We start from the raw sequence: 26,903 nt of genomic DNA, 5'->3' as shown, positions 1-26,903 counted from the left end.
CCCCCAGGAAAAGACACACCCCCATGTGTAACAGTTAAGCTGAAAGTGAAGGGTAGTCTAGACACCCCCAGAAGGCAGGACACGGAGAAGGCATGTTGCCTGCTCCCCCTCCCTCACCCCAGACACGTACCATGCCAGGTTTCAGGGTCTCAGCACTCAGCACTCTGTTGACATTTTTGGGGTTCAGAGATAGCATGACATTCTTTTTGCTCCCCTTTGTGGTATCCAGACTGCTCACCACACATCTCACCAGCATTCCAGGTGAGAAGAGCTCAGGCAAGCCGACCAGGTCCTGCATAATACAAGTGAGAAAAATCTGATACATACCTTTCCCCTAAACTGAGAATTCACTGCCCAACCCTGATTCTATGGTTTCTCATCCTCAGATTCCCAGAGCCCAAAAGGCGGACGACGAGAGTAACTGCTCACCCACAAAGGCATTGGTTTGTGGCCATGTCAGTCTTGGATTACAGGTAAGGTCTCCAAACATCTCCACGCAACAAGCAGATGTAAAATGACTTGTCAAAAGAATCTTCTACAATTACTGGACTTCCTCATTTACTTTCTCATCTTCCGCTTACTCAACTTTCTGCAATCTGTGTTCCACGCCCTCACTCCATACTTGATCTCCCAACAAAATCTCCAATGACCTCCACGTGGCTAGATCCAACAGCCCACTTTGCAGTCCTTCTCTCACATGGCCTTAACAAGGCATTTTTACTCTGGTGCTGCTTCCTTCCTGAAACATTTCCTCCTGGCTTCTGACCTTTCCTTCATTGGTTTTTTCCCTCTGCCTCTCTGGTCCCACCTTCTTCTAACAGCAACTCTCCTTTTATTCAGCAACTAAAATACAGTGCTGACTCCTGGTTCAGTCTTTCAGTCTCTTCTCCCTCTGTGTGCTCCCTATAAGCAACTTCTTCCTCCTCCACAGCTTCAACCACCACCTACCTACACAGAGAAATCTCCCTGAGCTCCAGAATCACCTATTTACTGGTCATCTCAATTGTACCTCAAACTCAACACAACCAAAAATCATGATCATCTCTCCCAATCCCGGTACCCTTTCAGGGCTTCTTATCTCAAGATGGCCTGGCCAACTGTTAACCATGCTCAACAGAAATCTAGGACTCATTTCTGACACGTCTCTTGGCCTTGCCACCCATATAGAATCCATCACTAGGCACCGACTTTACCTCCTCAGCCCTCAGTAAATCCATCAGTCTCAAAGCCTGGACTATAACAGCAGCCTTTGAACTAGTCCTAAGCAACTACTCATGCTGCTTTGATTCATTCTGTCTTCTGTCTACATATCACCCACCTCAATAAGAGCATTTCAAGGGCTTCCAATTGATTACAGAAAAACCAATCCTGAACATGGTCTGGTCTCCACCCAGCCCTCTAGCCCTATCTCACACCACTCTCCCTGCTCTCTGTTCTAGTCACACCAGCCGTCTTCTGCTACAAACCGGGCTCCTTCTGCCTGAACTCCCTTCCTTCCTTCTCCAGCCTACCCTCATCCTTCACATTCAGCTCAGGTATCCCTTCCTCAGGCAAGTCTTCTAGGTTCCCTGGCCTAAGTGAAAGTCCCCTTATTTAAAAAATCAAAGAAATTTAAAAATAAATTCTCTAGATAAACTCTCTTGGTATCTTGTACCTTTCCTTCTTAGCACTTAGCAAAGCTGTCATCTTACATCTTATTCCAGTTACAGATTTCATCCAGGTTTCCCTTACCTGCAGGGGTTCTTCTTGCGCCACCTGCTCATTCAGCTTTTCAGTGTAAGCATCACAAATTTCAGTCACTTGCACATACCCTTGGAGGCCGTTGGGGAGACTAATCACCAGTTCCAGTTCATTTACCTCTTTCACACAACCCAAAATCCGCATCCCCTCACACAAGGACTAGAAGAGAAAGAGTGAATTATGTACAACAGGGAAGAGAACAATGAATAGGGAGGTAGGGAGGTGGGGAGGTGGGGTGGGGGTGGGGGAATCTGGCCTCTAGTCCTAACTCTAACATTAAAAAAAGCTACAAGAGAGACATACGTGTATATATTATATACTCGTCATATTTCTGACTGAGCACCATGAAAGGCTGAAATGATACCACTGTGTTTACAGCATGAGGGTGTTGGAGGGCACTCTCACCTTTTCCTTTATTCCAAGCAACCCAAACTCAAATGCCTGGGAGGTAACATGATGCAGAACACAGGCCAGGGGAGACTATGGAAGTCCGGCATGCGTGTGCCAGGTCTAAAGGGCACAAACACTATTCAGCAATGTGTGGCTACAAATATGAGGGAGTGCATACTTGTATTATCAGCACTTTCAAGGTTCTATAAGAAGCCAGAAATCACTTTCTTAATGTAAAATTTTTAAGTTTTCTAATGTTGGCACCAACTTTTTTTTAAGTAGCACACAGGACGAACAAAATACTTCTGCAGGCTGGAAGTATCTTTCCCTTCACTATCTACATCCGTGTGTATCTTTCCCTTCACTATCATTTGGCTTTTTCTTTTTTATAACTAAAGTATCAGAGTTACCTAAAAATTTAAGGGACATAAAAAGACTGCTTCACCTCTCTGAGATAAGTTTCCACATCTGTGAAATGAAAGGGTAGAATCAGAATGACTGTTAAGGGTATTGCCAATTCTAACCTATGAATTTACTAAAACACAAGTTCCACGAGAGCATCAGCAGGATGAGGGACTTGGCCGCTAAAAAGAAAAACAACACACGATCTATGATCACAGGCACTGACAAAACTGGAATAGAGACAGAAGACATATATACATGTACATATACGAAAAGAAAGAAGGGAACAAGGGAAGAGTTTGTTCAAAGCCAAACGCTGACAAACCTCCACATTAAGGATTTCAAACTTCTCTCTGACAAATTTGCTGCTTTGTCTGGTTTCAACTTTCAACTTTTTTGTTTTTGCTGGCCCTTTCTGGATCTTTTTCCTTTTGGTAGATTCCTCTTCAGTAGAAATCTAAAGCGGGGGAGGGAGGAGGAGAAGATCCAAAAAAATAAAAAGCAGTTTATCCGGCCTTTCCCTTCAATATCAGTTCATCTGTCACCCTGTCTTGTCACCCTTCTACTCCACCCCACTCCCAACTGTTCTTTAATTCCTGCCTCGTGGCCAGTCTCCCATTCTGACACCAATTCTCCCTGTGACGAAAATCTGAGCTCTCTTCTAAAAGACTCTTCCCTTCTGTGTTCTTCCTCCCTTGACAGGCATGGACACGGGGGTTCCCCATTGGGAGAAGCAATTTGGAACAGTGCATGAAAATAAAAAAAGGTGGAGTCACAAAGATCTCCACCATAACAAGCTGTGTGGTTTCAGCTAAATTACATAATCTTTCTGGGCCTCAGTTTCCCACCATGGAATGGTGATCTCTGCTTCACAATACAGTTGGAAGGATTACATAAATAGACCTAATCACACAATTGAATGTTAGTTCTGCTCCCTCTAGCATTTGGAGTACAACCTACTTTAGGTGAAGATTTCAAATTCTAATGCAAATCATGATCATTTTACATAGCCTCATTCAAACCTTATTCAAACTGTTTTCTCTCCATCCTTAATCAACATGGTAAGTTCCTGAGAATGAGAAACAGGGAATTCCCTGGCAGTCCAGTGGTTAGGACTCTGCGCTTTCACTACCAATGGTGCAGATTCGATTCCTGGTCAGAAAACTAAAATCCCACAGGCCTCCCGATGTGGCCAAAAACAGAAAGAAAGAACGGCACTGAAACCTTATACAATAAATGCCACTCATGCTTCAAAAGATATAGCCTTGTGGTGGGATGGACTCTCTAACAAGTTAAATGTGTAAAAGTAGACTTCAACAAGAATCCAATCTGGAAAACCACACATTCTCAGACAAGGCTCATTCTCCATAAGGACACTAGAGAGAAAGTGTTCTGCGAGTCTTCCCAAAAAAGCACCCCACTTACATCAAATAAGTTGTCTTGTTCAACTGATTGCTGGAAAGCTTTCTCTGATTTGTGGGTCTTTCTTGTACCCCCACGGGGGAAGCTTTCTTCCATGGCTGCCATGTTTGAGTGTCCTAAAAACAATGCAAAAAGTTGGTAATATGTACTTCAGTGTCAAGGTTGTGATCGATGGGCAAGAGACAGAGCCTTCTAGCACCAGTGTGCTAGACAGCATTCAGGCCTAAGAAATGGATGGTTTGATGCCAGGCAACAGATAATCCATAATTCATCTTTCCAAAGGTCTTTGCTTCAAAACCACACGTCCACATATCTTTCTCCAGTAAGCTATACTTTCAATGGAGCATCATTAAACAGCTTCAGTTAAGTCACGGATACTCAAATGACTGCATAACCCCTTATCTTCAAAGAATGCGCACACTTCTAAGATAAAACCCCTTATCTTCAAAGAATGCACACACTGCAAATAATCTAAAATACAGATCAGGTTATAAACTATCAACAAGAAGGTAGAAAATAATGAGGCTTCAGCAAAGGAGGAAGGCTTCCTTAAAAAGATGCCTTTGAGCTGCATGTTAAAAGATGAACAGGATTTTGACAGGTGGAACGGGAAAAGCAGAATGAACCTGAGAAAAAGCATGGAGACAGGAAAAGCCAACTATTTTGAGCAGCAATATGTCTGTCAAACTGCTCCTCCTGGCAATGCAGGGGACATCATTTTGATCCCTGGGTCCAAGAAGATTCCACATACCATGAACAACTAAGCCTATGCATTACAGCTACTGAAGCCGCAGCACCCCAGAGCCTGTTCTCCACAACAAGAGGAGCCACGGCAATGAGAAGCCTGTGTACTGCAACCAGAGAAGCCCCTGCTCGCCACAACTAGAGAAAGCCTGCAGAAACAAAGACTCAGTGCAGCCAAATAAATAATACATAATTTTAAAAATATTTAAAACTGCTCACAAGCTGCTCATCTTTCTTTGAAGAACTGTTCAACTAGATTACAAGGTGAATAAAGCCTAATAATTGGAATTAAATTTTAAAAGACAGGTTGAGCCCTCTGTGTCAGATCTTTCATTGGGTGTGAGTAAATTAACTTTTACTTGGGCAAGTTAGACCCTTAAGAAAAGGAAAAGACAGAACAGTAACCAAAACAAATATATACTGCAGGCTATAGACTGGACAAGGAGACAGGACTGAAGCTTCGAAGGTAAACCGAGTGCGTGCTAAGCCGCTTTGCTTCTGTCCGACTCTTCGCGACCCTACAGACTGTAGCCCGCTATGCTCCTCGGCTCATGGGATTCTCCAGGCAAGAATACTGGAATGGGTTACCATTTCTTCCTTCGGGGGATTCTTCCCAACCCAGGGATCGAACCTGCCTCTCTTATGTTTCCTGCATTGGCAGGCGGGTTCTTTACCGTTAGCGCCACAAGGAGATAAAACTGAAGGAAGGTACACAACGGGTAGGATTCAACTGCAGTACAATAGAGAAATAACGAGAACCAGAACTAGGTTTAAGTGAGAACAGGAGGAGGGGTTGGTTCCGAGAGACGCTTGGAAATAGGAATCTAAAAAGGCTTGAGACTGTGGAAGAGGTGAGGACCTAGAGGGAGCCTAGGAAGGAGTATTTCGTAAAAGAAAAAAAAAAAAAGGACAAAGCAATGCGGTCAAGTTTACTAGGAATTTGACCCTTAATCTTACTTCACAAAAGGGGAAACTGAAACTTCAAAGAGTAAAGCGACCCTGCGATAAAGGGATCTGAGCTACTTCCTAGGAACATAACCTGACATTACAGGGACCACGCCAGCAGAGCCGGCTTCAGAGGTGGAATGCGGTGGCCTAACCACTCACCCGGCACTGCGGGTTCATGGCAGGGATCCAAAGCAGCTAGTCCTGGGACAGACCTGGAAGCCACGAAGTTTCCACCCTTGTTGCTTTGCCCCCACTCACCAGCCCCAGGACACCAGCACTTCTACTTCAGAGGCCGCGCCACTGTAATCACACACGCGGAGACTGGTACACCCGCAGCCTAACGCTGCTCTTCCGGAAGTGTGGGCGGGCTCAATGCCCTATTTCCGTAACTATACTGGGTCCAGTTCAACAGGGAGGGGGAGGAGATGTAGAGACAGGAAACGGAAGGGCGGGGCTTAGACAGGTAGCCAATCGACGCAGAGGGCCGAACCCTTTAGGCCCGTTGAACGCGTGAGGGGGAGGCGGTGTCTTCCGGCGGGATCGAGGGGCAGCAGCGTACGGTGAAGGACACAGGCCGTGGAGTTTGAACCCCTTGAAAGGTGAGTGTGGAGGGGAACATGGATTTAGACCACGCGCCTCCGCTTTGTGGGGCCGGCCTGGAATCAGACTGTCTCCTGCTCCGGGCACACCGCGAGGCCTTCGCTTTGGTGGGGGCTGGCGGAGAGTGGTGGTGAATAGAAAAGGAATTAGAGAAAATGAAGGCCGGGCGTGGGGGTTCGGACAGTGACTGGGAAGCCTCGGCGCGAGGCTCCTAAAGGCCCTTAGATTGTATTTTCCAGTAGAGAAAAGGAGGCCCGCAGGGAAGGGAGGCCCCCCGCCCAAGGTCACTCAGTGACGTAATTTTGTATCAGAACTCGGACTTATGACCCCACCTTTCGTCACAGTAACCTCTCTTGCACTGTATGCCCAAAGCAGTTTGTTTCCACCGAGCTATGCTTAGAAAGCTGTCCAGCCAGGTTTCCTTTAGCTGCGCTGCATCCTTTGTCCGGCGATAGTGAGTGTGGCCTGGCCCCGGGTAAGCGGGTTAGATATCTGTGTTCGGTCGGCCGGAAGCCCTTTCACTAATAGTAGCTAGAGCAGAGAGCTATAAACTCCTTGTACCAGAGGCAGCTTCTGGCACCTGAGCCGCTATCTCTTGTGTTTGCCTCTTTTCCCGCGAGATCTCACCATTTCAGGTAGGTGTCCGGTCAGACCGACTAGTAGTACCGAGAAACAGAAAGCAGCGAGGCTAGTGGGTCACGTTGGGCCTTTTCTGAAGTGCCCATTTTACAGGTCTGAAGAGAGGCATGTAAAGATTAATTATATTTAAAAGTAGTTCGCCGCGCAATTAGAAACAGAAGCCAAGACCCCATGGCTTAGACTTTGCCATAGCCTACAGTTTAACAATTAGTACGGTTCTGTTTAATCTTAGGTATTTTTCATTCATGTCTTTCTAAACTGATATGTAACTCAAAAGGAAAGCAAGTTTCGGTTTAGTTATTCCACTAAGTACACTTAAGGATTCCTGATCTTTGCCCAAAAGTAACCTGGAGTTTGCTGAGGATACTAAGCGAAGTGCTTACAGGCTTTGCTGCAGTTGTTCAGCGGCAACATCTCACTTACCCTACCATCTCAGCGCTTTTCCGATCTGGACTAAATTGCCGATGGTAAACTGTGCCATCCCGTACAGTCAGAATTAGTCCTCTGTGGAATATTGCAGACATCAGCCTTCCTTCTCTATTGTATAGAGGGAGATTTAAGGCACCTTAAGATTGTTTCAGTTGAATACCACATTCTTCTGAAAATGTTTGTTAGACACAAGTTAGTGGGAATTAAGCTCTTGTTTCTGTAGGGTTTTTCCTAGAAACCTGCTTGACACTTAAGAATCCAGAAATCACTCCTGAAGATGAATGGGAAAGCATGTCTTTAATAAATTTACTAAAACCTTTAATATAAAAGCCATATGATAAAATTTTCTTTTAATGGAGATTTTCCTACTTGGACTGGACTGGCCAAGGCCTCTAAGGTGACCCAAGGAAGTTTGGAATCCTTCATTGCTGCAAGAACCTTCTTGAAACAGTGTTCACAATTAAGGTCATTTGTCGAGATTTTCATTGCCAATTCTATGCTTGTGAATGCCCCTGAAGGCCTTTGAATGGCAAACTGTAGAATGCCGGTTTCCATAGCAGCAACTTCCTCACAGGTTTCCCCTGATTCTGTTTCATCAAGAGTCGGCTGAGTCACTGCCACTGCCTACCAATCTCGACCGGACCTCGACCGGCTCGTCTATATTGCCAATCGACTCGGCGTGGCGTCGGTCGTGGTAGATAGGCGGTCATACAGACGAGTTTTCAAGTGTTGCTCTGGTGACCTTTGATGTGCCTTTATAAAAGAAATACATGCCTTTGTGAAATACATAGGCTCTATAGATGTAATCCCTTTTTCAAGTCTGTTGTATCTTCAAGGGTTTTTTTTCCCCCCTATATAATTACTAATCAGAGTTTGGTTTTCTGTTACTGCAGTGTTTTTCAAACTTTAACATACATCGGAATCACCTAAACGACACGTTAAAACAGATTGCTGGGCCCCTGAGTTTGATTCAAAAGGCCTGAGAATTTGCATTTCCAATGAGTTTCAATGGATGCTGACAGTGTAGGGACCAAACTTTGAGAACCTTTGATGTTCTCTATAATGCCCAGAAATAGGAACTTTTACTATTGCAAGGGGATATCTTTTCATGTCTATATTTAAAGGTCTCCATGCATTGTGTTTCCTCCCATGGGAACCATCATTTATCAGTTTCCTATAAATGCACTTGTAGTTATTTCCATAAACTGTATTTCAGTTGCCATAAATTCCTGAACAAATTGAACCAACTAGATAAAAGGGTAAACTATACTCTGTCATAATTCAGTAGATATTACAGAATTGCATTTTAGGAAGGTTGTACTCCCTCCAGTTTACACTCCCTCCAGGCAGCAGAGAGACTGCTTATTTTCCCACATTCCCATTACTGCTGCTTATTATGATAAATTTATCTTTGCAGTCTGATGGTTAAATATTTGTCTCATTTCATATTTCCTTCACTGATCATGAGGTTGATTATCTGTGTTTCTTCGGCCACCTTTGTATTTTCCCTTCCCTAGGATGATTAAAATGTTTGCCCATGTTTTCTTCAGATATTTTGTTTTCACTTTTTACATTTACATGTTTTCATCTGTTTTTGGTGTAAGGAGTAAGGATTTTGCTTCCCCTCCACCACCAATAGTTAGTGTGTATTAATTCCATTTGGTGATAAATAATCCTGTCTCCTCCTTCCCATGGAGGTCCTAAATTATTTATAGGAAAAACTGTAAAAAGTGGTGTTGCAAGGTGAGCCGTTCAGTTAGTTGTTTTGGTTGTTACCCCTCTGAGAGACTTTGAAAAGTATCACAAGCTCCAGCTTTCAACTAGTCTTAAAACTGATGGAATTCCATGCACAGTGTGCTATGATATATAAATAGAGCCAGGAATGAAAACATCAACCAATTTTGGGTCAGAAGATGGAGTTAGAGACTACTGTGTTCTTTGTGTTATTTGATGTATATTCTGGAATGTTGTGTGATAGCAACCAAGACAAAAGTCCTCCTTCCAAATTCTTAGCAATGTTTTTTCCACCATTTTGCTACTGCTTTTCTTGGGTGAGGCATACATAAAATTTACAATATTTATATACAGTATGTATATGCCATATACCATACTTATGTGACTTTAATTAAAAAATTTTTTTTCAATAAATAGCATCCAAACCAATTTGTTGCCTTCTTTCTTTTTTTAAAAGATTGAAATCATGGCAGGTCCAGAAGCTGATGCCCAGTTCCATTTCACTGGTATCAAAAAATATTTCAACTCTTACACTCTCACAGGGAGAATGAATGTAAGTATTAATGATACCTTTAAGTAGTTATGTTTTAGAATAATATAGATGTGACAACAACTCATTTGCTTTTTCCTTTCTTTTTCAGTGTGTGCTGGCCACATACGGAAGTATTGCTTTGATAGTCTTATACTTCAAGTTAAGGTCTAAAAAAACTCCAGCTGTGAAAGCAACATAAACAGTAAGGAGATAACATTTAAAACTTTATAACTTTGCCATTTTGATTTTAGGGTTCCCCTGCCCCACACTATAAAAGTAATGTCATTGTTCAAAATTTTATTACATTCAGAAAAAGAAAAATATTGCCCATGTCTCCATCACCCTGACAGTTTTTGTTAATATCTCAGTTTAGCTCTTTTATATTGTATTTGTTTGGTTTCCAATGGCTATGATCCATATCTGTAATTTTGCTTTATAATATGTTCTCTGTAAATTTGAATGCATGGGTGCTCATGGATATATGATTTATTTTATACAGATCTGTTTCCTACTAGAATTTTTTTAAATATAAATAGCATTACAATAAATGCTTTTGAGCAAGAAGTATTTATTCTCTTCAGTGCCTTCTGAAAGGGTTGTGGGACACCTAGCTTTCTCTCTCCCTCTCCACCCCCCATGTTAAATAATGTCAGTTTCTGATGTTTGTTATTTTGATGAGTAAAAATATTTTTTTTATGAAGTTGTATATTTTTTCCATTTGAGTACCATTTGTATTTTTAACATTCTCTGTGTTTTTATTTAACATTTGGGACTTTCTTTTTGTAAAGATCCTTTCTTTCTTGTATAAGCTCTTTTTGTAATTTTTTTTGGTAGTAATTATTAACCAGCCTTTTAAATCAGTTGCGAATGCATCTTGCTTTTGAATTTTTATGTAAGCAATCTGTCATTTCCTTAAATCCCACCTAGACTTCATTTTCTTCTTAGTGCGACCCAACCCCCATTTGCCCTTGCTTGTGTAAGTATTTTGTTGGCAGTAGACGATGTGCAGAAAACCCAAAACCTAGATTTTATCTAATGTAGCTTTCCATGACTGAAAATTTTTTCCTCTGCTCTTAAGACCTTTTCCAGTCCCAAAACTATTGACCGTAGTTTTGACTGACTGCATAGCCCAAAATGCAGTGATCCATGGTTTTTTCCTGACAGGTAGTTTTTTGCCCAATTTTTCATACTGTGTGCGTGCTTAGTCACTCAGTTGTGTCCGACTCTCTGCGACCCCATAGACCATAGCCCACCAGGCTCCTCTGTTCCTGGGCTTCTCCAGGCAAGGATACTGGAGTGGATTCTTTCCATCTGAGCCACAAGGGAAACCCAGTTTTTCATATTAGGTACCTCCTTACTCTGTTTTTATAATGGGGATACTACCATCCTTCCTCCTTTCTACTATTTAAACTATTACTTTATGGGCAGGGGTGGGGGGGTTGGGCGGGGAATGTTACTGGGTTGGCAAAAAAGTCCATTCAGGTTTTCCCATAAGCCAGAAAACCCTGAACAAACTTTTTGGTCAATCCAGTATCTTATGTACTAGGCTTTTACAACAATGTATATTTTGGATCATAATGAATTATTGACAGCTCTTTTGTTAAAGGTGGGAGTTTTAGATTAAATTGTTGAAAGCTGAGAGACAACTAAATTTGGGGGAGTTAATGACTCCTTTGAGAATCTAATGAATTTGCGTTCAATTTCAGGGAGGTTCATGGATAGTCTTTTACTAATAATTACTGAATGTCTTAAAAGCAGAGTTGAACACATTTGTGTCTAAACTATTTTTGCTTTGTTTATAGGATTCTGAGCTGTACATTATCTGTTAAGTTCCCATGCCTGAAGAAGCTAATGTCAACTCATCATGTGATACTCAATTTGTACAATAAATTATGAACCTGGAAAAGCTGGTTGTCTTTATTTACAAGATATCAAAAATATAAAAACTGTACAAAATGCAACAAAGGCAAAAAACTGGCAGTAACTTGGTCTAAATCTTTTAGTTTTCCAAAGCAAGGCTCAGTACTGGAGGTAAGCAACTGAAATGTCTGACTTCAAGTGTACTAGGTTGTATGCAGCCATTTTAGCTGAAGTAGAACATGGAAGTTAATTTCACCTGGTTTATAGAGTGTTTGGGTACACTCAGTCCAACAGGTATAAATTCAGATGTCAGTGGATGGTTGTACTTCATTTGTTTCTCAGAAAGGAACTGTAGTTCATCTTAGCCAGTTAACGTACGTTCCACTAATCATGAGCCAAGCAAAAATGTTAGTGGATCATATAACATAGTACTTGAGTGCCATACAGTAACTACATTTTTACAGCAGAAACGTACATGCTCATGGAATTCTTCAGCTAAAATTCAATATGGTATTATATTACTCAATTTGAATCTTGAAGCAGGACAAATTATTGAAATCAATTGATTTTTTTAACATAATAAATTAAAATAGCATTTGAACAGAAAATGCATAGTTTCCACACAATCCAAAGCACCATGAATGTCCCCTCCACAAACATAATACCTCTTATTCAACTAACGGAAATTAGTTAAATGTGGTTTCTATAGAAACGTGGAACTGTCCTGTACAGATTTTCTAAGCAGCATACTTCCAGATCCATATAGACAAAACATTCTTTGTAGCTTAAATAGTAATCACTGAGGTATTTGCTTTTAGTCTCCCTTTTTCAAACAGTAGTTTCCAAAGGTCTTTTAATACCGATGGTTTATTGAGGACTGTAAGCTCCTGCAGCTAGAACCAAGTTTCTTCGAGTAAAATGGAGGTGTACAACTGGTGTTGATTTGGTCATATATGTTCCCAACAATAACTCCTGTGAATTCTCAGGTAAATTTATATGCCCCGTGGCTGTAGTAAAGTCATCAGTCTCTACATCTTCAAATGCTTTGACAGCATCCCATAACCGTACTGTATTATCCATTGAACCTAAGTGGAAATCAAAAGGAAACTATTTAGTAGAATCTGCCATACTTAAATTTCTGACATGTCAAGTATGCTTTATGTATTTACATTTCTGGTAAAAGAAATCTGAACTTAACAACTCTATTCCCTCAAGAATTTCAAGCAGTAGCTTAACCTGAGAAGTCAATATACATGTAGGCAACAATCCTGAATCATGCTAAAGAGAAGCAAAATCCAAAATCGGACTTAATTTTGCAATTGTCAACATTCAGTGCTTCCTTTAAATATACAGTTGACTTTTGACCACAAAGCCAGTTCTAGTCATTTACCTGATGCCAAAATTTCACCATCTCTACTAAATCTAAGTGAACAGACTGTATCAGTGTGTCCTTTTAATTCTCCAACCATCAAACCATGTCCAATATCCCAAAGGAGTACTCTGCCATCTGTTGCTCCTGTAGCCAGGAATCTCCCATTGGGAGAAAATGTCAAGGAATGAATTGGTCCCTAAAAAAAAGTACATGGCAAGAATCAAAAGTAAGGTTAAAAATACCTAAGAAAATGAGACAAAAGAACTATAACAAAGTTGAGGGGTATGGACAGTATCTTTAAAATGTATGTCACTAGTTAACTTTTAAACTTTTTAATCTCAAAGAACCTTGTGTGCTGGAATAATGAAAGTTAAAATACCTTGTGTCCAGTGAATATCCTTACACAGTTCCCATTCAGGACGTCCCAGAGCCGCACAGTTCTGTCTGCAGAGCCCGTAGCAACATAATTAGAATTTGGATGGAATCTGGTACAATTCACATCAGCAAGATGGCCAGCAAATATCCGTAAAGGCTGATAGTGATCTGTAGCCCAGAGCCTTTTTAAAAAATTATTGAGCACACAAGGTAATTAGTAGTTAACTCTGAAATGCCAAGTTCTATTCAAAATACAGAAACCACCATGTGAAATAGCTGTAAGTGGGTCCCCCTCACTAGTTTACCCGAGGGAAAGGAGGATGGAAGGACTTAGAGACTAAGCTTTTGTTTTTTTTTTTAAAGCTATGCCATCCAGCTTGCAGGATCTTCATTCCCCAACCAGGGATTTAACTGGTGCCCTCGGCAGTAAAAGCACCAAGTCCTAACCACTGGACTATCAGGGAATTCCCTAAACATTCTTAGAACTAAGTTAACATGGTCCAAAAAATTTTTAATTCTATAATCCTTTAGTTCTCTGAATGTACACTCTCCAACTTCTAGTCTAACTCCTAGAGTATTTTTCCCTAGTTTTGGCTACCATGTGGTGGTTTACTTACCAAGTTGTGTCTGACTCTGCAGCCCCATAAGACTGAAGCCACCAGGCTATTCTGCATGGGATTTCCCAAGCAAGAATACTGGAGTGGGTTGCCACTTCCTTCTCCAAGGGATCTTCCCAACCCAGGGATCAAACCTGGGTCTCTGGTATTGCAGGCAGATTCTTTACTGATTGAGCCACCAGGGAAGCCCCCAGTGGGGGGGCGACCACAAATAATTTCAAACCCAAGCTACCTCATCCTGAACTTTTAAAGATATGACAGAAATAAAAGAGCTCACAGTGGCTGCAAAAGACAAGGTTTAGCATCCACTTGGGGAAGGGGAGGGCATGGACTCTTGGTGTAGACATGATTGCCGACAGAAATATTTCTGTCCCAAATTAGTTTTCAGATAACCTACAAATGCTGACATTCTCAAAAAGCTGATAAGAACAGAAGTGAAAATAAGTTTGGCTGGAGTTTGTAATTCCCAACAAGAAACCGTTCTGTTCGTTGAATAGGCCCAGTCCTAAGCTCATAATGTTCTTACCGAGCTACTCTGTCGTGGCCCCCTGATACAAAATAATATCCGTATGGAGAAAACTGTGTGTCCCACACTGGATAGTTGTGTCCTTTATATCCCACCAAGCACGTAAATGTTTGAAGACTCCACAATCTAACAGTTCCATCCTCCGAAGAGGACAGCAGGTAGTTCCTGAGAAAAGAGAAGGTAATATATTTGATTCCTAGAATAACTTAAGGTACCTGTCCAGTTTCTCTGTACATTTGTATATGTTAAATATAGGTAACTGACTACTACATCTCAGTTGTAATTTATGCCTGAAATTCACAGTAGATAACAGAAGTTGAAAGTACTAACGTTAGCCATGACACTATCTACTGAGCACCTACTGAATAAGCTTAGGTTTTTTAAAACAATATCTATTAAGAAAAGCACAGTTCTTTGGAAAGCAAAACAAAAAACCAAGAGGTAATGACAAAAAGTATGGTCAAATGAGGTCACGTGAAAAAGGCTTCTAAAATATGTCACTTAAAATCAGTAATTTTTTACTTTAAAATGGAGTTGCTATTTTCATACCCTATACAAAGCTGGGTAAAAAGCCTTCAAAAGTAAACTACTCAGAAAGTACTATGGTTTTCAGTGAAATGAGAAGTTTCCCTCAAGTATAAATGTACCATCTGACTAAACCCTATAAAAAACAAAAATCTAAATTCTCAAAGTTTCATAAAGATGAAAATATTTATGAAAGATTTTGGACTGAAAGCAATAAGATATAGATGGTATTACAAAAAAAACAAAAAAATACCCTCCCCACATTGCTGTAGAATGTTAAGAGATCATGAAAATTAGACAAACATTCTTGTGGGTTTCTAATTCCCTTATCAGTATTAGTTCTTTTGATTATACAAAGATAAATCTTCAGTTGATAGGCAATATGCCTTTAATAGCAGGAATCTGTTGTGAATTTGGAGATGACAGAAGACAGCTGCTGCTGCTGCTGCTAAGTCGCTTCAGTCGTGTCTGACTCTGTGCGACCCCATAGACGGCGGCTCATCAGGCTCCCCGTCCCTGGGATTCTCCAGGCAAGAACACTGGAGTGGGTTGCCATTTCCTTCTCCAATGCATGAAAGTGAAAAGTGAGAGTGAAGTCGCTCAGTCGTGTCCGACTTAGCGACCCCACGGACTGCAGCCTACCAGGCTCCTCCATCCATGGGATTTTTCCAGGCAAGAGTACTGGAGTGGGGTGCCATTGCCTTCTCTGCAGAAGACAGCAGTAGCCACCAAACACGTAGCAGGAACCCAAAGAACCAATTCAATCCCTACTGGAGTTACATAAAACTAAAGCTAATTTTTATAACCAGCAAACCCTGAAGTTATGCATCCTAATTTTGTAAATTGAGCTACTATACACCAATACCCCAAGATGAATTAGCAGAGGGCAAAATCCTAAAAGATAATGAATGATAGGCAACCATGGGATTTTTCTAAAAGTATTTTCCCCAACATTTGCATAATGTTTCCAGTAGTTAACTTTCACATAACATATATATATATTTCATATACCTTTCATTTAATCTCAATGTAATACAGCAGTATTTAATTCTTATAGTTTGCATTTTACCTATCTGGACTGAAGCTGGCTCCATAGACGGGACCACTGTGACCATACAAGATCTTCAACTCACTTGCTGTTTTCTCATCCATTATTCTTTCTAAGACATCATCAGATTCTTTATCTATCAGGCTAAGATCTAAAATGATCCAGAAAGATTACTTTTTAAAAATATATTTATTAAAACAATTTAAGGCAATTATTTAATATATCAGAATTTAGAAGAAGAACTAACATTTGAACTGTTCTTCCTACTTACCAATCACTATGCTAATGCCTTTAAATTATGTGCTATCATTTCAGGGTATAAGAGAAGAAAGTGAGGTTCAGAACAGTTACTAACATGCCAAAGTGCACACAGCTACTTAGTCTTGGAACTAGGGCTGAAACTCAATTTATCCACTATATCACAATGTTTCACAAAATAAAACTATAGAAATATTAAAATAAATTATTGAGAATGTGTTATCTTGTTTAAACAATACAACTAGCAAGAAACTTTAAAATGTAACCCTGATCTTAGTTCATTTTAGCCATTTTTATGGCTAAAACAGAAAAGTACTCTCCCAGTATTTGAAGACTTTTTTTTTAATCTACAAACAATCATAAAATGTTAGATTTTTAACTTCAGGGAGTCTTCTAGCCTAATGCCCTCATTCTACAGATGAGAAAACTGAGGACCAAGGAAATTAAATCAGTCTAGCACCCCAGTCTCCTGTTTGCCACTCCAATACACTTTTCACTACTGGGAATGTTGTTAACAATTTGACTTAAAAGTAAAATCAAGTGAAATTCTGCTAAGATCACAATGTCCTGGTATGTTCCATAGAATAAAGATTGGTGTAAACTAATGATGAGTTTGTATCCTGACAGGTCATCTTAGTTACCTGCTGCTTGTTTGACACTACGAAGCTTTTTGGGTGTCACAGACCACACTCTGACAGTTGAATCTGCAAAACCTCCAGCAATCAAACTAGAATCATCAGTGACATCCACTGCAGTGAGGCCCTGCCAATTAAAAAATACATACTAAACAATACTGTTTTAGGGGAAAAAAATTATAATCACATCTGAGAGAACACATAATGACAGCTATTTTTCTTCATATAAAAGATCATTTGAGATTTCATTCTCTTTTGAAATTCACTGTTCAAATACACTTATATTGAGAACATGTCATAATTTACTTTTTGCCCTCCAAATTTGGAATGCATATATAGATCAAGTGTTTTTTTTTTAATTTTATTTTTTAATTGGAGGAAAATTACAATGTTGTGTTAGTTTCTGCCGTACAATGCAAATCAGCCATAATTATAGTACAAAGTATATGTAATTATTTTTGTACTTTACTAAATATATCCTCAGCAGTCTATTATAAAAAGTCTATAAGGATATACAGAATTCTTAATAAAAAATTTAAGTAAATACTTAAGTTCAGAGAGATGAACCACATAGCTTCCTCCTTTTTCAAAGGTTAGCAGAATTCTGATCAGTGAAACAAAGGATACATACAAACAAGATTCTGGTACCAACAAGTTGCTAAAGGTCTTTTAAACATTTTCTTCTATCTATTCTGAGCAATGCCCAATTCTCCTTTTCTAACTGCTATCTTGAAGCCATATTTATATCAAGAGTTTAAATAAGAAAACTCCATTTTAGTTAAGACATCTAAGCTACTTTTAAATGGTTAATCACCATTTTCCACGACTCTCCCAATTTTCCCCCAGAAACTACCCAATTATTTTACCAACCTGGTAAGCATTGAGGAATGTATAGAAACAAATGGAAGGTAAACAATCTGGCCCCAGGCGTACTCGTTTTGTGGTTTCTTTCATATTCATTATCTTATCCAATTTATCTGAATCTTTCAACTCAGGAAGAGGGATTCTGTGAAAGAAAAACAAACTGGAAACTACTCTGAATATTAAAAAACTGGAACCATCTATAACATCGTCTTACACCTCCACACATGTTCCTGAAGTTTTTTCCCTCACCTGTTTTGAGGTGGAGCATTGGGATCTTGTTTTTTACTTTTGGATCCAATACTATCTTTTTTAGGCTTCTTTTTTTTAGGTTTTCCTTCTTCATTTTCTCCTTCTTCATCCTCATCATCCAAAGGCACCTCAATTTCTGGCTCTTTTAATAAGCCAAAAAATACCTACAAGTCAAGAGAGTCAATTTTTTAAAATTACTTTTTTGTTTATTGATACATCTTTCTAATATCTTGATAGGAATCACAATTATAATAGGGTCATTTATATCCTGAAACCAATTCTGTACTTGTCTACCCAATAGACAGTCTCTCCTTCTCCCTTACCGACAGAACCCTGATTTTGTTGGAGCAGCAGCATGCTCAGTTAAAATCATTTCTGTTCCCAGGCTCCCTTGCAGCTGAGAATGGCCATATCGTATCATTCTTGCCAATAAACCTATATATCAACATACTGGGTGGTGTTTTAGAAATACTGTTTTCCTCATAAGAAGGGAGATTCAGCAAGTATATCCTCCCCCTTCTGCCTTCCTGGAATACAGCTGCAAAGTTGGAGCTGCAATAGCCACCTATGAACACAATGAAGAAAGCCACATTCTGAAGGTGGCACAGCAAAAAGTAAAAGGAGCCAGGGTCCTTGATGGCATTGTGGAGTTCTCACACCAGCCTAGGAGGGCTTTCCTCTTTAATTCATTTTATGTGAAGGAAAAAAGCCTTTCGTGTTTCAGCCAGTGTAATCAGGGTTCTGTTAAATGCAACCATTCTCAAATCCTCACTAATATACACATCATCCTTAGAACATGAAACTTAGTATACAGAGTAAAATTATCCCCAAACTAGCTGTAAGAAAAACGTGTAAATTATGTAGATGGAAATGCAACAAGTTTTCATAATCTGCATTACATAGTTCTTATTCCCATACCTTTGATTTGTTTGCCTCTCGTTTAGCCTCTCCTGCCAAACTTCCCACCATCGCATCTATCTGTTGCTTACTACGCGGCATCCCATCAAAGATGTCAATGTAGAGGTGCTCCTGAACTATGTTCCATATCTGATTGTTCTGTTTCTCCTGAAGATGCCTCTTCAAGAGTTGGTACGAGTCTCGGGAAATACGCAGAACAAATTTACTTGTTCGAAAATCCAACATGGTCTCATTCCCTTTCATGTGTTCCTTTTTGGTAAGACTAGATAATACTCGTAGGTCATCCTGGTAATAACATTCCTGATCTCCATGGAACCTGTTTCAGTGATTTTAAAAAGGCATTTTTCAATGTAATCATTAAGGGATCTGCCTCTCCCCCATATATTTATAAACATCCCAGAATACTTTCAACGTAGTAGTTTGAATAATCCTGGACTAAGTTGTAGAATCAGAAGTAACACAATTCAAAATGATTACAATTCAGCTCTGAATTCATCCTAAAAATGACCAAGTTAATTCTCTAGTGAAATGCATCATAAACATTTTAAGGGAATTTGAAATAAACACCATAGATGAATGAAAGATAAGATACCCACCACTGGTGGACAGTCAGGTTTGAATGCCACCATTGGCAGAGGTTTGAAAATGTTAGAATCTTGATGTTCTCTCAAAACCCACTTTTTAAAACTTTTTATTATGGGAAATTTCAAACACATACTAAAGTAGAAACTAATATAATAAACTCAACATACCTATCACTCAGCCTCTCAACAATAATCAATGCATGACATTCTCACAAAACTCATCATTTTTAGCGATTTCTTATATTCTTAATACCAGATATATATATTAAACATCAGTACTTTAATAACATGACTAAAGAATAAGAATATGTTGATATCAAAGAGTAAGCACTCCCATTTACTCACCATTACCAAAGGCAATTATATAAAGCTTTCAGCTTTGGCGCCAATTGCTAAATTTAAATGTACTTTTGTTTCTACAAATCTTATTCTAATAAAATGTAAAAATCATACAGTAACATTCACAAAGAGCAGCAAACAATGCAAAAACATTTAGAAAACAAATGATTAAAGATATTAGGACTTTAGCTCTGACACATAGCCAATAGATCCCTAATCTGTTACCTGTGTTAGCCTAGCATGACTTATCAAAATATGAATCAAGAGTTTCTAGGATGTGAATGAGTCGGACACGACTGAGCGACTGAACTGAACTGAACTGAACTGAAGATGTGAATGAAATTAGAAATCTCAGCCTCTTAATTTTTGTATTAGTGTCTGCCGATAACCTCATCTGAGCATGGGGTCCTGGCACGGGCTGAGATTGTTCATGACAAGGACACACAGAGTCAGTCCCTATGATATCCCAGCTTCCTAGGTGAGGAGACGGCTACACCATGAGACTGGAAGAGGAAGAGGCTTTTTGAGGACAGTTCATGCATGCCTGCCAAGTCGCTTCAGTCATGCCCAACTCTCTGCAACGCTATGGACTGCCACCCTCCAGGCTCCTCTGTTTACGGGACTCTCCAGGCAAGAATACTGGAGTGGGTTGCTATGCCTTCCTCCAGAGGATCTTCCCTACCCAGGGATCGAACCAGCATCTCATATCTGCTGCACTGACAAGATGGGTTCTTTAATAGTAGCACCACCTGAGAAGCCCTTCTGATGACAGCACTGTAAGAAAAATTAGCTTAGAAATTCTGTCATCATCAGCCTTAATATTTTCTTTCAAAAACACGGAGCTACACAATGTCATGTGACAGCCTGGATGGGAGGGGAGTTTGGATACATGTATACATATGACTGAGTCCCTTCACTGCTCACCTGAAACTATCACAACATTGTTTGCTAATCAACTACACCCCAATACAAAATAAAAAGTTAAAAAAACAAAACACTGAGCTATCAAACATTTGCTCTATATACCTTCTATTAGGCAGTGTAGAATAATGAATGGACATACTGGCACAGAAGCCAGGAATCCTGGGTTCCATCATACCTCTATTAACACTACCTGTGTTATCTGACAAGCCCTAGCTGCTGGGTCTACTGCTTGAAATAAAGAGCTCTCATTCAAACTGTTAAGCACACCTCCATCTTAAACACTCCTTTTCTCTGGCTTCCATAACTCAGCTCTCTCCTGATTTTCTTTCTGCTTCTCTGGCCTCTCCTTTCATCTCTCCTCTACATGGTAGTCTCTTCTACTCTTTTTATTAATTTTCTCCTCCAAATGTTGGAGTCCCCTGAGGTGCAGGTCTAGCCCTCCCGTTGACTTATTTCTATTTCATACTCCTTCCTAGACAATCTTGGATTCCGTCATGGCACAGACAGTAAAGAATCTGCAATGTGGGAGACCTAGGTTCGATCCCTGGGTCAGAAAGATCCCCTGGAAAAGCAAATGGCAACCCACTCCAGTACTCTTGCCTGGGAAATCCCATAGACAGAGGAGCCTGGCAGGCTACAGCCCATGCGGTTGCAAAGAGTTGGACATGACTGTGTGACTAACACTTTCAAATAATCTCATCCCTATCCATCAATATTGCACACGACTCCAATTTATGGCTCTAGCCCCTACCTCTCCTCTAAGCCCAGACACTTATATATCCTCCATCTATCAACCTGACATCTCTTAAATGAGTCAAAGGCATAAACAAATCTGAACTAGATTATTCTACAATCTGACAAACCCTGCCCTCTTCCAGGGTTTTCTAAGTGAAGAGCATCCCTATCCAGCTAAGGGAGCCAGATACCCAGGGATTATCAATTACACTTTTATCTCCCTTACACCTATATCTAATCCTTCACCAAGTGTTTCACAAATATGTCTACTGCCCTTCACCAACACTATCACCCCCAGTCCAGTGTTTCTCAACATGGGTGCTACTAGTATTTGGGGCAGAACAATTCTTTGCTAAGCGTGACTACCTGCACATATTGGAACTTTTGGTATCCCTAAGACACCTGATCCTACAGTCAAGTCGATACAACAACCAAAAATACCTCCAGTTTCAAAGAGCCAGGAAGGAGGAATAATATTACACTCAGTTGAGAATCACACAATAACTTCCAAAATGATCAGTCTAATCACTTTATCCTCCCAATCATCTGTTTCCCCCTGCATAAAGGTCCGTTCAAAACATAAAATCTAATAAAGCATGGTCCTTCCACAACTTCTGTAGCAGAGATGTCTGTCCCCAGATATTCATTTTTTTCTTTCTCCCTCCACAATAAAACACCGGAATACTAGCTGAGCACACAGACATCTAGGCAAAGACCATATTTCCTACCTTTCTTGGCCAATGACTAATGACATAAAAAAGGGAGAAATACTTGCAACTTTCAGGAAGGGTGTGTGCCCTCCCTGCTGACTTGAACACTGATCTGATTTCTTGGAGCTGGAGAGTCACCTTGTACCACAGTGGAAACTGCATGACAAGGATGTTAGTGCTACATGATCAACAGATAATCAAGGACTCCATACCAGTCCTAGAATGCCTTCCATCATGAGAGAGAGAAATAGACTTTTACTATACTCAAGCCTCTACTGTTTGGGGTTCTAGTCACTCTCCATGTAATCTAATCCTAACACAGCTTCACACTGCTCTTAGTAGTAGCAGCAGTGCGTGCATGCTCAGCCATGTCCAACGTTTTGCACCCCCATGGACTGTAGCACACCAGGACCTCTGTCCATATGTTTTTCCAGGCAAGAATACTGGAGTGGGTTGCCATTTCCTCCTCCAGGAGATCCTCCCGACCCAGGGATTAAACCCGTGTCTCCTGTGTCTCCTGCACTGCAGGTGAATTCTTTACTGCTCTTAAAATAAAAGCAAAAATAAATTTTTATTTAGGCAGCTATTGTTTTTCAGTGAATCTCAGCCAAATCTAATCCTACCCAATATGACTACCTATTGATCTTAGAGTAAACAAAGACCTTCAACATGGCCTAAGAACCTGCCTGTTCCAGTTACTAACTAACCATCAAGCTTCATGTAGTACCAAACCCCACTCCCCATACTCTGCTCCAGCCACACTAGCCTTCTTTCATCTCGGGGCCTACCATGATCCTTCCTGCCACAGGGCTGTCACACAAGTTTTTCCCTTTTCTCTTCCTCTGGTTAACTCCTCTCCAATCTTCAGATCCCACCTCAAACATCACCTCTAGGAGCCTTTCCTGACTTCAACAAGATCAAACCCTCTATTTTAAGTTTAGGAGAGGCACCAGGTACCTCTCCTTCATAAAGTATTTTTCGAGTTGCAATCTGACATTTGTGTAGTTACAGACGTGTATATACATTCTGCGTGTGTGTGTGTATATATATATATATATATATATAGCTATATATACATATTTTTTATAAATTCACATACTTCTCAAAGAATGATTTTGCTTCATTCTCATGTTGATTGTAGACTAGTTCCAAATACATGTGTACAAATAGGGGATAAAAGAGTTGGGATAGTTCTGCCCGATGGCAGTCCAAGGAACATTCAATGAAGTGTTTCAGTCCGCTATAGTATTCTTCATACATCGTGGGGTCTCCCTGTTGGCTGTAGGCTGACAGCACGGCACTGACATCTGGCTGGTCTTCCACAGATACACTTCCAACTGTTTAAAAAATGAAAAATAACTTCAAGAAAATGACCTGACAAGCACCAAGAGACTAAGGCTGTTTTGTTAAGGTCCAGAGGTGAACTGTTTCACAGATGTTTGTCCCTCTCCTCTCAAACACTCTTCCCTGACACAATCACAAAATCTTTTAATGGGATTCAGTTTGGTTCAGTTACCCATCCAACACTCCTTTGGTTTGTCCACATCTTAAAAATTTTCAAATCAACAGCAAAAAGATTCAGCATTTTTCCTAGAGCTACCCTATTTTAAAAACAAATTTTATAAAACATGGTATGTGCAAATCAAACAACGGTATTACTCTTCTCTCAAGGCTCAATGCAAATGGCACTCACCACTACCAAGCCATGGCCTGGAGTAACATTCCCAGCTTTCTGAGCTACCTGAGTATTTTATAACTTTTCAGCAACACATCCTATCCCGTGTTAACTTCATGTATGTACATCTATCACTCCCTATAAAATACAACCATGTTACTGGTGGGAAAAACTTGCCTTTTATATTTCCAAAAGATAAATCTATTTTATATGCTTAAAACAACCACCATTTCAAGGCAAGAAGCATGAGTATTTATTTGTAATATTTCAATACCAAACAACCATACATCTGTCAATCAAATGAGGGTTTGTGGGAAAAATTTTTAAGTTGTAATTACAGTACTGTTATGCTCTTTACTGCACAAATTTTCAGTGTTTTTGGTTACTATGATGGCCTCTTTTTCTTTGTACCGGTTTCTGAGTTACAATCTGAAGGTCAAGTTTCTAAAGAGATGAGAGATTATAGCAAAATAATCAACAACATAATTCATCCATCTTATAGTTCATCCCCAAATTCAGATTTTAAAAAGATTCCTCTCAATCACATTTGTACACATTTCTACTTATGGGTTACAGTGCTTCCTATTCATACTTCACTCCTGGCAATGCTGCCAAGATTAGGTCTCATAAACACAGGTTAATTTGGCAAGAGGCTCTACAATGGGTAATTTAATTCAATAAACATTTTTTACTGGCTCAGGATCATCTTTGAAACTTTATGTTGTGTATGGCTTTTACTGCATGGACTTTGTGACAACAGTTGCTGAAGAAAAAGGGGAAGGGGGAGCCTCAAGTGTCAGGTATAGGTACTTGGCATAAACTTGTCAGTGGCAGACATTTGACATATGAATCTCACAATAACCCATTTAATAGAAGGAAAAAAACTCTCAAGCTTAGGAAGAGTAAGTCAGCATCACACAAGTAAAAACAACAGAGACAGAAACTGAAGTCCAATACCTGTTCCTAAATGAATGGTTCTCAAACCTTGCCATAGAGCAACATCTCTTGGAAGCATTTTTTTTAAATCCTTAGAATATTTATTTTTGGCTGCATTGGATCTTACTAGCGGCTCCGAAGATTTTTCCTTGCCGCACGCGGGCTCAGTAGCTGCAGAGCGCGGGCCTAGTCGCCCCATGCTTGAGGGATCTTCGTTCCCTACCACGTTCCCACGTCCCCTGCGTTGGAGGGCAGATTCTTAACCACTGGACCACCAGGGAAGTCCCTGAAGCATTTATTTGAAAATGCAGATTCCCAGACTCCACCTGCACAGGATCTGATTCACTAAGTCTGAAGTGATGCCCAGGAATCTGCATTTTTCTAAAAAATTTAACACCAATGGTATTTAGCCTATATTTTGAGAAAGACTGGCTACACTATGTACCATCACTCTCTGGCTGTGTGGTCCAAAGCAAATACCTTGGCCTTTCTCGGTCTGGTTTCTCATCTCTAAAATAGAAGTACTGTCTACTTCACAGTGGAACTGTGAAAATTAAGATAAACAACATAAAATATTTATAGTAAAAGTACGCTAGTACAAATAATGTTGCTGCATCCCTGCCCAAAGCTCAAGAGCCCAAATAAGAAGAACCAAAAGCCTGAAAGTTCCCGCCTCTCCGCGCCCACCGTCCCCATACATCCTTCGGCTCAACAGCTCTCCACAGCCTCTCGCTGGAACTGACAGCTCGGAAGAGGGTTTGACTGCGCAGCCGGCGCACTAGGGAAAGGGGCGGGCATGTGGCCCTAGAGGCGGGCCCAGGAAATTCAAAACAAGCCCGCAGAGGTGCAGGCCTGCCAGCCTCTGCCTTCCCGGCTCATTCCCCGCCGTGCCGGTCCTGCCTACCAGGGACCCAGAGGCTCACCTTTACCCGGAGCCACAGAACCTGTCGCTAAGCCCGAGACGGCGGCGGACCCCGAAGCGCCGCTGACCGGAGGATCCGGGGCCGAAGGGCCGGGCGCCGAGGCGGTGACCCGACTAAGAAGCGCGCTAGCCGTCTCAGCGCCGGCGCTGTCTGCCTCTCCCGGGGCTCCGGAGCCCGCCACTGCCTCCTCCAGCAGCCGGGCCTCACGGCGCAGCGCTTCTTCGGCCTCGCGGAGGTTGCTCTGACGTAGAAACTGCAGCACGGCGAGCAGAGTCTGTCGGTCGTGGGGAGCGCTGGCCTCCGGAGCAGTGGCCGGGACCGGGGCCGCCCCCGCCGGTGCAACGGCGGAGACAGCCACCGAGGGTTTGGGGGTCCCACCATCTCCGCCGGCCGACGACGCCGCCGCAACGTTCCCGCCGCCGCCGTTGGGGCCGCTGTTGGTTGTGCCGCCGCCACCCTCGCCAGCGCCGTCCCCCGCCTGCGGAGGTAGTAGCGTCGGCGGTCCCTCAGGCTCTAACTTCACCGCCACCTCCGTCTGCTCCTCTGCCAGCGCCGCCATCTTGCGGCTGAGCCACCTCGCGCCGTCAAGCGTGATTGCGTTTTCGCCACATGGAGGGCGGGGAGGAGCATTTTACGACATCTCTGGGGGGCAATTTACGGCAGTAGGAGGGGCGATAAAGAATGAGAAAAAGGAATCGCAGCAAGAGCAACTTTCAAAAGTGAGTGGCAAAAAGGCAGGAAGTGGGACGTGGAGACAGCCTCTTGCATTTGCATTGGATAATAGTTACGTTTATTGCAGACCAGCTATTTTTCATGACGTTCATGGTGATCCCAACACTGAAATATAAAACTAATGGAATTTGACTTAATGTAAGATTATGAAACATGGGTAGGGAGGGGCAAGGGCAGAGAGTGGGGAGGAGATGAGCGAGAACTGGGTAGCATCTGATGCATTTAATCTATTTCATCTAGTTTAAGTTGTTCAGTTTCTTGCTTTACTAGCAGTTGCACCTCCCTCTGCATCCCATTACTTTTCTCTATGAATTTGTATTTCCCGGAAGGTATCAGCTACCTTATATACCCAGAGGGAGAGGCTAAAGCCCAGCATTGGTAAAAGGCGAAGGATGCACCCAAAACAAGAAAACCTGTGAGGTGTTGGCCCCATTAGCCCCATCACTCCCTATTTATCAACATACGTGCACATGTGCACACACACACATCCTCAGAGTTTTCAGTTTTTACTGATCTAT

At 41.2% G+C, this 26,903-nt stretch overlaps 3 protein-coding genes across 6 annotated transcripts in view; 1 reads left to right on the top strand and 2 right to left on the bottom strand.

Annotated features, from left to right (window-relative positions):
* Nucleotides 1-6,011, bottom strand: part of PDCD11 (programmed cell death 11) — a 41,166-nt gene extending 35,155 nt beyond the window's left edge. For 2 of the 4 annotated variants that reach the window (XM_086377581.1, XM_086377583.1), the window contains exons 1-5: nt 5,806-6,011; nt 3,958-4,070; nt 2,858-2,989; nt 1,732-1,899; nt 131-292 (exon numbers count right to left, since the gene is read on the bottom strand). In XM_086377581.1, the coding sequence (XP_086233707.1) occupies nt 131-292; nt 1,732-1,899; nt 2,858-2,989; nt 3,958-4,059 (564 nt within the window). In that variant the 5' untranslated portion in view covers nt 4,060-4,070; nt 5,806-6,011. The remainder of the gene's footprint in view (nt 1-130; nt 293-1,731; nt 1,900-2,857; nt 2,990-3,957; nt 4,071-5,805) is intronic. The other 2 variants (XM_086377580.1, XM_086377582.1) reach the window with 1 other exon arrangement.
* A 154-nt stretch (nt 6,012-6,165) lies between these two features.
* On the top strand, nt 6,166-11,486 carry ATP5MK (ATP synthase membrane subunit k). Its single transcript, XM_086377587.1, has 4 exons — nt 6,166-6,245; nt 9,506-9,601; nt 9,690-9,782; nt 11,383-11,486. Exons 2-3 carry the CDS (start codon nt 9,515-9,517, stop codon nt 9,777-9,779), a joined length of 177 nt encoding a protein of 58 aa, XP_086233713.1. The 5' UTR covers nt 6,166-6,245; nt 9,506-9,514; the 3' UTR covers nt 9,780-9,782; nt 11,383-11,486.
* On the bottom strand, nt 11,471-26,238 carry TAF5 (TATA-box binding protein associated factor 5). Its single transcript, XM_086377584.1, has 11 exons — nt 25,654-26,238; nt 23,219-23,456; nt 18,828-19,143; nt 17,910-18,073; nt 17,667-17,802; nt 16,803-16,923; nt 15,925-16,054; nt 14,331-14,495; nt 13,192-13,369; nt 12,831-13,008; nt 11,471-12,525 (listed from the first exon to the last, which is right to left on the bottom strand). The coding sequence occupies exons 1-11, from the start codon at nt 26,210-26,212 to the stop codon at nt 12,308-12,310; spliced, it is 2,403 nt and encodes an 800-aa protein (XP_086233710.1). The 5' UTR covers nt 26,213-26,238; the 3' UTR covers nt 11,471-12,307.
* Nucleotides 26,239-26,903: the final 665 nt, after the last annotated feature.

Source organism: Bos grunniens, chromosome 26, assembly GCF_055505025.1.
Source record: "Bos grunniens cultivar Pamir isolate PY7600 chromosome 26, Bosgru_T2T1.0, whole genome shotgun sequence".
Lineage (NCBI taxonomy): Eukaryota > Metazoa > Chordata > Mammalia > Artiodactyla > Bovidae > Bos > Bos grunniens.
The sequence above is the reverse complement of the archived record's forward strand: the minus strand, read 5'-3'. Positions and strand labels throughout refer to the sequence as shown.